This window comes from Aplidium turbinatum, chromosome 5, assembly GCF_918807975.1.
Source record: "Aplidium turbinatum chromosome 5, kaAplTurb1.1, whole genome shotgun sequence".
In the NCBI taxonomy this organism is placed as follows: Eukaryota; Metazoa; Chordata; class Ascidiacea; order Aplousobranchia; family Polyclinidae; genus Aplidium; species Aplidium turbinatum.
The window spans coordinates 21,885,235-21,898,692 of NC_137476.1; the positions used below are offsets into that span (position 1 = coordinate 21,885,235).

Here is a 13,458-nt window from a genome sequence, read left to right on the forward strand (position 1 = left end):
AAAAAAAAGTAGGAGTATCGTTTGTTTTAGAAAACCGGAAATGCTTATAAAAAGCATAATTTCTACGGTCTTCAAATGTCCGAAGTCACCCCGGTACCGGGGTAATTTCGGACATGCCTGGGGTCATCTCGGACAGCAATTTTATGCAGACGTTTTGAGTTGATTTGACAGTTAATACATAATATTTGTTTTTCTTTTATATGTTCGAACCATTATGTCTTTAAAATTCAATAAATTATTCAAAAGATCTGAAAATAAGATTTTGTCTGAGTTTGATTTTTTCCACAGGGATACTTCGGCCATTGTGTCCGAAGTATCCCCGACCACGTGACTACAGGTAAATGAAAAAAATATGGCTACCTGATTAACTGCTGGTCAAAATCATCACTTGCATATCTGAGTATAGCTTTCTAACTACAACCTCAATCAATAAAAAGTTTGTTTTGGTTAACTGCAACGGAATTATGACCTTACACGTACAATTTTAAAATCTTGATATCACTGATAAAATTACTTTTTCGGCCTCAACATTCTAAGAAAACCAGACATACTTGCAGACTTTATCCTGATTTGTAATGGAGCCACAAAGCTTTGGTAAACGTGATTTAACAATACTCTACTGTGACGTCAAATGCCTTATCCGAGGTATCCTCGCGTCCGAACTATCCCCGGTCTCCCCTATGTATTTTTTATGGTTATAGTTGGCATGAGATTCCTCATTTAACAGATGTCAAAAAACGGCTTATTTCGACTCAACTTATCACTTCTTGATTAGAATTAAGCACAAAGTGTTTTTTGGGACTTCAAATCTTAGACATTTTTGAAGTATTTGTAGGGGAAGGGCAGGACCTACGAGCCGATTTTTACAAAGTCTCATATATTTTTTGTTTGGTGTCTAAAATTCGTCTCAAAGTTTACATATATTTTCCTACCTACAGTCTCCATACTTTCATGGATTTTAAGCATGTTCCGATGGAAGCGGGAGTCCCTACGACCATATGTGGAGAGTCCTCTAAGCCGCTTGAAAAAAACATGCAGTATTTTCGATTTTTCATTTATTTAACAGTTTTATGTTGTGCTGTTGTCATGCTAGCCTACTACAAGAAATGTCAAATGGGAAACATTAAGTGCATGCGCTCATTGGAAAATCTCTCTGTTAAGAACACAGATGATTTTACTATCAGCACAAAATAGTCCGCGCACAAAGTTTAATTCGCAATCAGCAAATTGGATAAACATGAGTGTACTTCATCACCACAAACTTGTTTATTCAAAATTGTACACAGAGAAGTTAACAGGTATCAATTAATTTCTTGGGATAGTGTTGTTGACCCAAAACAAAATGGTTCGCAAGTCGCTCCAACAGGGAGGTTCACAGGTCACGCACCACATGACCGGTAATTTTTTTGCTTCCAGCCTAAAACCTGAACTTTTTGTCTCACTCAAAATAGCTAAAAACAATGCTAATTTATCGCACATTAATCACTTATCACTGAAAGCCAAGACATCAATCAAGTTAAAAAACTAGAAAACATGTTGTGCGACCTCAAAAATTCACAAAATTATGTCAAAATCAGCAATGAGGTCTCCTGTCCACAAATCGGCTCAAAAAATGACGTTACTTCCTAGGAAAACCTAACGAAGTATGTTAAAGCCAACAATATCCACGTTTGGCACTAAAGAGTTGTATAAAAAAAAATTACGGGGGTGGTTCGCAGGTCACCCCTGTTCACAGGTCCCGCTCTTCCCCTATGGGCTGTTTGGAAACTAAAGTTTACTTGCTTGACGACTTACAGCAGCCTAACTGCTTCTCAAACAAAATGACACTTCAGTATCTTAAAATAGAGAGATGACGTAATTGTAAGGGCACGTAGAATTCCAAAGATACTTTGTTATAATGTAGGAAGATAGAAGTGGAAAACAAAACTTGGAGCTTTATAGTCACATGTTAGAAAAGCAAAATCAACTTTCAAAGCTAAGAATGCGACAGTTTTGGCTAAGTGTTATATGGAAATAGAAAAGATCCTCTCGACAAACAAGCAATTTTGAATCGGTGGAAGGAATATGTTGGAAAAATATGTCAGGATGCCCAATTACAACCACAGACAGGAGACTACGAAAGTCAACAACTTGATGCTCATGTCCTTATTAGAATAAAAAGTTGTTTTGGCAACGGATCAACTTTCCAAACAAACTTTTCGAAACAAAAAGCACCAGGAATGGATGGAATATCCAGCAGAATTATTAGGATACTTGCCAATTCAGATGCCATTAGCCATATACCAACACATTGGGGACTTACAAGAATGGCCAAAAGATGGGGAAAGATCAATATTTATCCCAATTTCAAAAAAGGAAACAGCACACGGTTTGTTTAAAATTTTCAACTACCAAACAATAGCCTTAATACCCTCTGCAGGCAAACTTCTTTCTTTTGAAAGAAAAATGTCAGATGAGCAGAATGGATCCAGAAAAGGCAAAGATACTCTTGACCACATTACATATTTGAGATGGATTATGCAAACCAGGAGGAAGTATCAGAAAGACCTGTTGGCCTACATATACTGTATCTATTACATATAAGATGTTATCTAACATGACAATCTTTGGAAATATCTGGAGGAATACCAATGCACTCGCTGGAATTCATCAAATTATTGTATCGTGGTCAAGAAGCTACAGTTTGACATGGCGTACGAAGATACAGCTTGGTTTAAAATAGAAAGAGATACAAGTCAGCAATGCATTCCATCTTCTTCTTTATTCAATATGCATACAGAAATGATTATCTCTTAATCGACTGGAAGAATGAAGAAGATTTTGTCATCAATTGTAAATTGGTGTGTTACTTTCAAAACACTTCGACCTCTGTTCTTGAGTGTAAGTTATTTTAGAAACTCGAAAGTTGTCTGTTGAAACAGACAATTAGTCGTTACGTTGTGGGTGGAACAATCAAGAAGACTGGTATGACTACTGACTAGCCAAGACTGGTAAGGCGACTTAACGTAAGAAAAGCTTTACGAAATGCTTAATACAACTTTTACTTTAAAATAATTATAAAAAAATTCTATAAAAATGTCTGAGTATCATTGAACCATTGCAATCGCTATGCCTTGAGCAAATGGTGTCATGTAATTTTCACCCCACTAGGAGCACGTTAACTATATTTTTAACTCAAATACGGCAACTTCACCAACAGCCGCTAGTAGCTGTTGATCAAGCCAATGTTGCTACCTGAATCATCCAGATTACGAAGTGCGTTCACGTGTGCTTCGTTGTTTCCGTATACGACAGCAAAGTCTAGGAAACCTGACAGTTCATTGAGTTGCTGTTGAACAGAATTATCGCCTGCAAACATGTCAAACAGTTGATATGGAAGTTTTCCGTACCTTTTTCATCATTTTTTCAAAGTACATGTTAAAACGCTGTAGCTTCCCTACATGTACATCCAAATATCGTTATAACCTGGAGTTTGGAAAGTGATGAAAGAAGCTTTTATTGTATCAATAGTAATATACATTTTATGAAATCTTTTGGCATCCATATATTCTCTTCCTGCAGTAGGATTCAATTAATATTTACCTCAAGTGCGATTGGTTGATCGAAGCATTGTTGTAGTTTATGTCACTATACCTTCACAAGCTGTCCCAATTATTCCAAAAAAGTTTAAATTGTATCCTATGGGAATCAAGGTATGGGACAATTTACCCCAAAATCTAAAAAAACACTCTGTCCAATATCATTATTATTTTTACTTTTTTGCATTTCTTGCGTCCGTATTTGTATTTTTTTTTGTTCTTCCGTCCTTCTTTATTGTGTCAATTTGCTATTAAAAAACGCAACAGTTGCTTTCGTATAACTGTTTGAATGAGAGAGTGCAAACTCGACGACCTCCTATACGCCTTTTTAGGGCTACGGTCTCTGCACTCTCTCATTGGATGCACGCTGTAGGCCTACGTTTTTGTTTTATGTACGTTTTGCTTCGCGTCCAAACAAAATGACCATCCATCCAGATGAAAGTCGTAAATTTTTCAAAAAAAATGCATAAGCAACGAATACTTCACTCCTAGCTTCCCAATTAACTGCACACACAACAACCTTCAAACTATATTTTTTAGTGTTTCTTTAATTTATTACTGAGGTATACAAAAAGAAGTTTATGCAAAAGTAGCAAAAACATGTTACAGCTCAACTACCACAAAGAATCAATCAAAACTTCATAAAACTAAAATTTTAGATTTACTTACAATCGTCTGATTTAGCAACTGGGAAAGATCGTCTTAATTCAAAACAAGTCTTTGGGGGGACTCCAGGATACTGTTCGTCGGTCTCGGCAATGGCAATATTAACGCATTCATTATCAGGAGTGTGGCAATCGCAATCAACTGCATTTAGATATAATTGTTTTATATGGCACCTTCTGCTTATTGAACTTAAGTAAGAATAGTAGAACTGCACTGGTTTTATGTCAATAAAACACTGAACTATAGAAAATAGTCACAATACATATGAAGCAGGAAGAGTGGCTTTGATTTTAATTTTTTGTATCCCATGTAGCTTATACTGCATTATTTCCTGCTTAAAAAAACTACGTGCTAAACAATGTAGAAGATATTTATCGCTTCCTAATGTGCTAATCATCTTTTTAAAACCTTAAAAATTGTTTTCCTAAAATATTACAAAAGTCAAAATTCTTATATTTGTAAAAATCTATCTACATTTTGGTTCTGAAAAGCAAATATTGAAACATTCGACTAAATTGACATTAACTTTTTGATATTGTACACACCATCAGGGCCGACTTGAAGTGTGAGAACAATGTCGTGAGTTATAAATTGTCCCCAGAATGGAACCATGTGGCTGATGTTATTTGATGGAATGTTAGGCCCGGACATTACGTTCGACACAACTCGAGCATTTGGCAATTTTATTCTATTCCGCGCTTCCAGAATATCTGTATCAGAAAACGTAAAAAAATGTAAAGTTTAGTTACGGTATAGTCTACATTTTAAACACAAACAATCAATTACGCTACTAACTACATTATAAATAAAGCGGAAATTATGCTGAAGATAGAAGTAAAACATAAAAAACAATCAATTTTGTCAATAAGCTTTCCAATATCAACTGGGCATTCCCAAAGTTACACTAGGGTATACTTTTAGCGGAAGTTTTGACATTGCATCAAACATAAAAATCTAAAAATGACTTCAATTAAATTATTAAAATGAACCTCTGGGTCCTATGAGCTCGAGAATTTTTCTGACCGCATACTGTTGCTGTCATCTACTTTTCCAAATTACTAGTTTGTTTCATTCGCAATTTCTTTTCGGGGAGCAAAGCTAAGTGGTGATTAGTCAAAGTACGTTGAATTGAGGACCGATAAGTGGTAGACTGGGATGGAGTTTTATGTAAGTAATGACGACCGAGAAAAATGTAATACTTTATCAGATGAAGAGAGTGAGTTGGAGAAATTTTGTAGATGAAAATATGAGGATGTTCTGTGCCTCTGTGGTAATCAGTTCAGTTCAGTTGTTTTTATTTCTGACCATCATATCAAAAACAATACACGTCAACATAGCAAAAGTCGAGAAAAAGGTACAAGCGACAAAACGCGAACGTTAAAACCATAGGCGCCAACTTTTTAAAAAACCTTGGGGGACGAGAAAGGTGATGACGTCATAACCATAACGCTATTTTACTCAATTAAAATAGTCTTTAATTCAGTTTACTGTCTTGTTTATTCTGACACCTTGGTCGCAAACCGAATTCATTAGAAACGCTGCTTGAAACGCAGTGATGTACGCGCATACAAAAAATATTGACGCCGTCAGCGTAAACGCAAACGTTTGAAAAACCATACGCCGCATGCGTTAACGTAACTTGTAAAAAAGTTGGCGGCGTCAGCGCATACACTAGCGTAAACTCATTTTGTTTGCTAGGTGCCAAACATTCACACGGTATAAACCATTCGAAACAAACGAGTTTTATTTTGACTTTCCACCAAGAAACACAAGCATCTGAAAGTGTTCATCTGACCTCTGACATTTTGCTGTGTTTTGGTTCCAATATGCCTTTGCCCATTGAAAACATTCTTTCAACTGCAGAGCTGGTAGGTATTGGCGTGTTGTAGCAAAAAAAATACATTAAAAAGTATGCGTTGACGCTATGCGCTGAAAAACCGCGAAAACTTTACGGCGTAGCCTCAAGCGCAAACTATCCAAAAAAATGTCGCCGCAAGCGTTAGCGCAAACAAAAAGTCTACACCGCAAGTATGCGGCGTATACGTACATCTCTGTTCAAACGATTAGTTTTACGCATGCAGTAGTACGCCTTGTCGTAAAAACTATGCTATTGTTAGCTCTTGGAACAGTTGGAAAACAAGCCGATTCATTTCCTTTTAGTGCGAGTGAATAACAACGATCAAGACAGTGAAGTTATCGAAATAAAACCCAAAAATCATGATCTCAAGCAGAGTGGAAAACCAGTTATCAGTTTTACTACCTCGTTTCGCTCCTTTTGCTAATTAGTTACTTCAAAGTGTTAACAACGGGCAACGGCGAAGTGTTTTCTCTTCTGTGAGTGGGAGTGGTCAGTCTTTATCGAATAGTACAGGTTTCTCATAATTGTTGATGATGTTGATGTATATATTGTAAAAATATATACATCAATGACAGTGCTTATTGAAGCAAAACACGGATGACAGTTTTGAAAAAGCATTTTTTGCTTAAGATGTATTCACGTATTTGTTCGTTGTGTCGTAGTTTCAAGTCGATAAAGTTTGCTAAAATCGATTTCATGTTTGAAGTCACAGAAAATTTAACGGACGTTTGTATAACTGGTGAAATGAGAATAAACATTCCACCTCGCATTCGTTTTTTCGCTACCACGCGTTTTGACTTTGGAGTTGCGCCTTCACGCACGGGAAGATAAGCAGTCTGTGAGCGTGCGTATCTCGGTGATAATTCATATTCCAGAGAAAGCCATGCGATCAGCTGTTTTGCGGGCAAGAACAACGTAGGCTGTTTTTCGCTTTCGGCATTCTTTAAGTCCGTGTAAATCAGGGGTTCTTAAACTTTTTTGATCGCGGACCCCTTAAAAAAAATTTGGTTTGCGTAGACCCCCTTTGTGGCCTAGTCCGAGAAACTTTTCTGATCAGCATGAATTGGACATAACGCAATAAAATTAAAATGAATTGGTAACAAAATTTATGTTTTATTAAATTTAAGAAATAGCGAATGCAGATTGTTTTTTAGTATCTTCGATTTAATTTCATCAATGTGAAGGATGCTGCTGTTGGTCTTCAACAAGAACATTGTGGCTTCGTCTTTGATAGGCAACATGCATGTCATCCTTTGCATCCAACCGGTTTCGGCTCTTTGTTTTGATAGTTACCAAGGAAGAAAATTCTGACTAACATAAATATGTGGTTGCAAAAGGGATTAAAGCAGCCATGGCTCTCTACCAAAAGAGCATATGCTTGCGTCAACGAACTCCAAAAATCGCCAACACTTTTCAAATTGAAGGACATTCTTAATGATTCCATTGCCCTTAGTTCAATGAACTCATCTTTTGCAAGGTCCTCATCACTGATAGATTCCAGTTCAACGAGGAAAGGGTAACGTATCAATGCTGTGTTTTTAATATCCTCTGCGGCTAAGCAGTAACCTCTGAAAGAGTTTTGCAATGCTTCCAAATGTCTGCACATGTCTGTGTGCAGGGAAGATGGTAAAGCATTACAAACTGCAGTTCCATTTTGAAGCATAAATTCTTCCAAACGTTGAGAAAATAGAATAGTTGTTAGTCTCCAATCTCCTCTTCTACAGAGATAACTTGTCCTGAAAAGATTTACATGTAAGTTTTTCAGAAGCGTCCATAGTTGTAACGGCAGGGCCTTGAACAGAACGATTTATCTTATTCATATGATTAAAAGCATCTGCCAAGTAAGCTAACCCATGAATAAACTCTTCACTGTTAAACTGCTTTGAGAGTTCAATATTTTGTCTCTTAGAAAAAAAGAAACTTCCATTCGAAGTTTAAATAAGCGATTCAAAATTGTCCCAATGACAGCCAGCAAACTTCTGTATGATAGAGGAAAACTTCCTGTTCCGCTCCCATTTCTTGACATAACCTCTTGAATATTCGATGGTTCAAAGCACAAGCTCTGATAAAATTAACGATTTTCACACTACCAGACCAAATTTATTTCAAATTTGTTGGGAGAGTTTTAGATGTTAATGCATGGCGATGTAAAAAGCAATGAGTAACGATGACCTGAGGAAAATCATCAGCGTTGTTTGAACTTAATCTCTTTTCTTTTAAAAAATTTCTTCTATTTTTGAAATTATACACGAAGATTTCGATTGGGCCTTCATGGACCCCCTAAAACTAGTCCGTGGACCCCTTGGGGGTCCATGGACCCCAGTTTAAGAACCTCTGGTTTAAATGATCTAAATCTCTTTCGCAAAGTATTTTATTTTAAAAACACCACTTGTAATTGCCATTTTTGTTGCCCCTCAACCATAAATTTACGGGGGGCGCCGCCCCTCCGCCGCCCCGGAAGTCGGCGCGTATGGTTAAAACGTGCTTGTGACCAAAGTAAGTTATTGAGTTGAAAAAAATATGGCACGGTCGCAACACCTTCAGAAAAATTTAAGATGTAAAGGGAAAATAAAAAAAAATAAAATGTTCCAAAAAAATAAAATAAAAAACATAAATTTAGGCTATAGTTTTATTAGCCCACATAGCTTTAGCTGATCTATTTAAGATTTGCATGGACAGTTGCTATGAAGATTGGCCATGGTGCGTTATCAAGAGTGCTGATGGTCGTGAGGAGAACACGTCTTGATGCGTTTAGCTCATAGCAAATAAGAGCAAGGCAGGCAAAGAAAACCCCACAAAGAAATCCTACCACGGACAAAGCCATTTCAAGCGCAACGCACCAGGCCTTGCACGACTCACAAAATAGATAGGCCATAACTTGACGACATGAAAACAATGACAAAAACAAAACAAAAAAACTAGCAAAAACAACATCATCATCTTGCGGAAATAAGTAAGGTAAGGATGAATATGGGATACTATGTGCTTGTGTGAGGAGACTGACTTGAAACAAAACAAATCAACTTCCTTTGAACGACAATTCTCAGTAAAACAAATTCAAAACAATGAGCAAACTTAAAATGAGCGTTACCTCCTTCGTAATTGGCATATTCTGCAGGGAAAAACCTCCTGAACGACCTATGAATGGAACCTCTTTTTGGGTCCAATCTGTTGTTACACTCTCCTCTTATACTAGCAAACCTAAAAACCAATTAATTTCTTATTGCGAATAGAAGTTACAGTAGCCTATATTATACTGTAGGCTACATCAGTAATAGTTAGACATCAGAAATTCGATGCTTGCCGTATCCGTATCAGAAATTCGGTACTTGCCTTTAGAAACAATTCAGTTCCGGTATTCGGTACTTTTGTGAAATAAAAAAGTGCTCAATTAGTTCACTTAGATGGGTGCTGTTTCGAATTTCATCAAAATAAAAAAGTCATATTTTTGGTGTAAACAATTTTGTTTTTCTGCGATGCAGTGTGGACTAAATTAGTAATACAGCACAATACGATCATAGTTGCAATACTATGCTATAGTCTCTCAATTTTGTGTAAAGTCATTTTTGTAGCAGCGACCTTACTCTCAGCCATGTCCGTTTTAAAGTTTTGCATCACTGTGCTTTTTGATATCACTGATTTCTCCCAAGCCATTTGCAGCAAGCATACGCAGACATCGCGTTTGTTGCGAAATTTGTCCAACATTGTCAGAAGAGAAAAAATACTCAAAATCTGTTCAACTATTTATTACTTCAATGTGCATATCCTACAAATTTATTACAATACTTTTCAGAATTGTTTCAGTGTTGACAATGGAGATGAAATAAATATAATTTTATCCCAGGTTGAAAACACTTTTCAGAATTTTTTCGGTGTTGGCGGTAGATCAGAAAAATGTAGGCTATGATGTTATCCCAGGGCCCGGATTTTATCAAGTCATCGTAGAAGCAACAGTGTAGCAAAGTCTATTGTTGGAGAGCTTACTTTTGTGCGTACACAGGTTCGCATACAACTTCATTCAGACAATTGCTGTCGTCCGTTTCAGGAGTTACTTGGTCTACCACCATTGTCCTGATTGAGTTAGCAGGATGTCTTATGGGAAACGTTCTTCCAGCACGACCTAAACCCGGTTCTCGACGAGAGTTGGCTAAAATACAAAAAGTTAGGCTGTAATTGCAAATATAACACTGAAATACAGTAGGCTACTATCGTGATGATCAACTCAGCTACCTGAACTGTACTGCAATGCACCGCCACACCAACATTGTTGGCCTGCATTATTTTCAAATAGAATATTAAGCAGTTTTTATAAAAAATTCTGGTAATAAATTGTGAACAATAGCCTACATACACAGTTCATAACTTTCTCTATTTTTATTTCAGATTTAATATTCTTGTTGGTTTTACGGCTGCATCGATTATTGGTCATAAGTAAGTAATTGAATGTGGAACTTATACAGAGTCATCATATACAGTCAAACTTCGATACTATGCCACCCTTCGGGACCAAGAGAAAGTGACATAGTAGTGAGGGTGGCATAGTATCGAGAGTTTGTAAAAACAGCCTTGTGACGTGACCATGTAATGCCACGTTGTGTTGTACGATTATAATTGTACGAGGAAATCCAATCTGAGCCGGATGATGTTAATCTGCTCGAGATCTGGAAAGCGCTGCCTGCCGAGGAAAAGATGCACGAGAACGAGGAGATCGAGCTGTCTGACTTTCTTGAAGCTAATGAGCGCCTTGAGACTGGTGCGTCTTTCACACTGGATGTGATTGCAAAGGAGATGTTGCGCAGCGAGGAGCCGGTTGAAAGCGAAGATGGTGAAATAACTGTTGAGGAGGAAATCGTTTCGGTCGAGGAAGCCTAGCGGGCATGGAGCACTGTCCGGAAGTTCATGCAGCAGAAAAGCGGTAAGCCAAGTGTGATGCAAGCATGCGATCGGCTAGACGACGAGGTGTACGAAATTCACCGAAAGAACATGCGCCAGCTGACGATTCCTCATAGTTTTGGGCTGAGCTACAGTAGATAACTTGAGAGAACACATTACATGCACATACACATACTTTTGCCGTTTTACAACCGTTTAATCGTTTCGTTCGTACCGTTAATTGTTTCGTTAATACAGTAATACTGTACTCTCATGTGGCATAGTAGCGAGGGTAAGGGGTGGCATAGTAAATATATTTTCTATTGAATTTAGCTGGTGACGATCAAAAGTGGTATAGTAGCGAGGGTGGCATAATAGCAAGGTGGCATGGTATCGAAGTTTGACTGTAGTCTATATCACCATATCATTGGTACAATGTAATGCGTAGTTTAGCCTATTACTTACGACCACGTCGGGCATCGATGCATAGAGCAAGCACCGCTACGATGAGATACTTCCAGAAATTCATAGTAACAATATTAAAAGTCCCTGAAAGCATAAAGGTCTGTAGATATAACGTTTTTTTTTTTTATTTAGCTACCGGTACCTTTACAAAAGCTACTGCTAACTCTATCAACAGGTGGGGTGCATATTCGTAACAATACAAAGTGAACCCAATCAAATAAATATTTTATCATGGTTGCACTCTTTTTAATGGTTGCACTAACGCTTTAATAACATTTCGAGCACGAAAGTATCACCCATACTGATGGTGAGGAATGCACGAATATGGGCCAGCTGCATAGCCAAGTGGTGAGAGCCCTGCAACGGCACTCGAACGGACGCAGGTTTCGACACCGCTCATAAGCACGTGGCTGTGCTTTGGGCAGGACACTTAAAAGCATGCAGAAAGTGGACACGACCTGGATACGGCAAACAATAAAAGCAATGCACAATACCAACTTTTCCAGATATATTCTTCAGGTAGGCCTCAGGGCCGGATTTAGCTGATGGGGGGCCCGGGGCACTTTTAGATCGAGGGGCCCCCGTGCAAACCATCTCTACGTCTACAGTAGCATCAGTCCAGTACTGCACAGCATTTTGCAGAAACTTTAAAGACCAAAAGGAAAAAAATAACACAAAATCACATTTTTTTCCACATAGGGGGGCCCTTCAAAAGTCGGGGGGCCCGGGGCAACTGCCCCCTCTGCCCTCCCCTAAATTCGGGCCTGGTAAGCCTATGTAGGTGTTGTGCCTATTGTAATGCTTTTGCCATTTCGCGAAAATCTACATGCTTTAATTTCAATCGGTTTTGAATGTTTTTTTTTCTTTGTTTCGACAGCTCATTTGGGCGACAGACAATAAACGTAGAAACGGTTAAACTTTAGTAGCATGCACTTGAGCAACGCACGTCGTGGACAGCTCTCTAACCAATGTCACCTATAACAGATGGAACAATTTACAGATAGCAACTGTTCGGCCAACGGAAACTTTACTGTTAATCTCGGTGATCAGGCTGGTATCAGCGCTTGAAAGTCTCCACAAGTATGCGAAACTGCCATAATCAAGCTTTCAAAGAGGCTTTCTCAGTTCTAGGATAAAAATTCCTACAATCAACCAACCTTCAGTGACAGAAATGGCTTAAAGTTGACACTTCTATTGGTTTTCAAACTAAAAATTATTTTCTGGATTAACTTCCAGCAAAGCAAACTCTTATTATATTGATTTAAACTTTTGGATCATTTTATGAAAAGATTGCATATTCATCATTTCTTAAAGATCATTTAAATTTTATTTATCGTATTTTTTTATGACATAAGCCTAGCTAGGGCACAAAATTATTTGATTTGAAAATCGGAAAGTGAAAAACTGGTGTATTGATCAAATCATTTTTTTCAAGTGAATTTGTAACTTTAGTTCGGATTTTTATTACGTTTTTGATCTTTGAGATATAGCCTACTGTATATGAAATAACATACTGTATTTAGAAATAAGCTTTACACTTTGCATGCATCTCACTTTGCCTATCAGCACCATAAAAATGAGCAGTGTCGTAGTAATGAGCACAACTACAGTTATAAAGACCAACTATTACTGATGTTGATGATCCCAAAGTCATATTATTCTTGGCAGCATAACGCAGGCTACATAATTACATACACAAGCTATATATAGCCTACTTTTAACTTGTTTGAATTTAGCTTTTTTGTAATGGAATTGTTAATTCATTAAAATTAAGCGAAATATACCTAACAAGCCAAAGAACACTCCTTGTTAATACACCTTCTCATCCCTCTGTTTGGAATCCACAAAATAGGTATTTCCTTATATTGCACTGAAAGTAAACGCTTTCCGGCAAAAAAATGAAGCTGTTTATGGTTTTAAATTGCTTCCTGCTTCCCAATGTGGATGTTTTGCTTGTCGGTGTTTTCTCACTCTGACCAAACTTGCAAAAAATTGTACAAATTGCATTTCATTTTGCAG

General features: G+C 37.5%; 1 protein-coding gene across 1 annotated transcript in view; it reads right to left on the bottom strand.

Annotated features, from left to right (window-relative positions):
• Nucleotides 1–11,518, bottom strand: part of LOC145770287 (myeloperoxidase-like) — a 29,739-nt gene extending 18,221 nt beyond the window's left edge. Inside the window, exons 1-6 of the mRNA XM_082581885.1 lie at nucleotides 11,440–11,518; nucleotides 10,087–10,249; nucleotides 9,194–9,303; nucleotides 4,790–4,954; nucleotides 4,248–4,385; nucleotides 3,235–3,348 (exon numbers count right to left, since the gene is read on the bottom strand). Coding sequence (XP_082438011.1) covers nucleotides 3,235–3,348; nucleotides 4,248–4,385; nucleotides 4,790–4,954; nucleotides 9,194–9,303; nucleotides 10,087–10,249; nucleotides 11,440–11,503 — 754 coding nt within the window. The 5' untranslated portion in view covers nucleotides 11,504–11,518. The remainder of the gene's footprint in view (nucleotides 1–3,234; nucleotides 3,349–4,247; nucleotides 4,386–4,789; nucleotides 4,955–9,193; nucleotides 9,304–10,086; nucleotides 10,250–11,439) is intronic.
• Nucleotides 11,519–13,458: the final 1,940 nt, after the last annotated feature.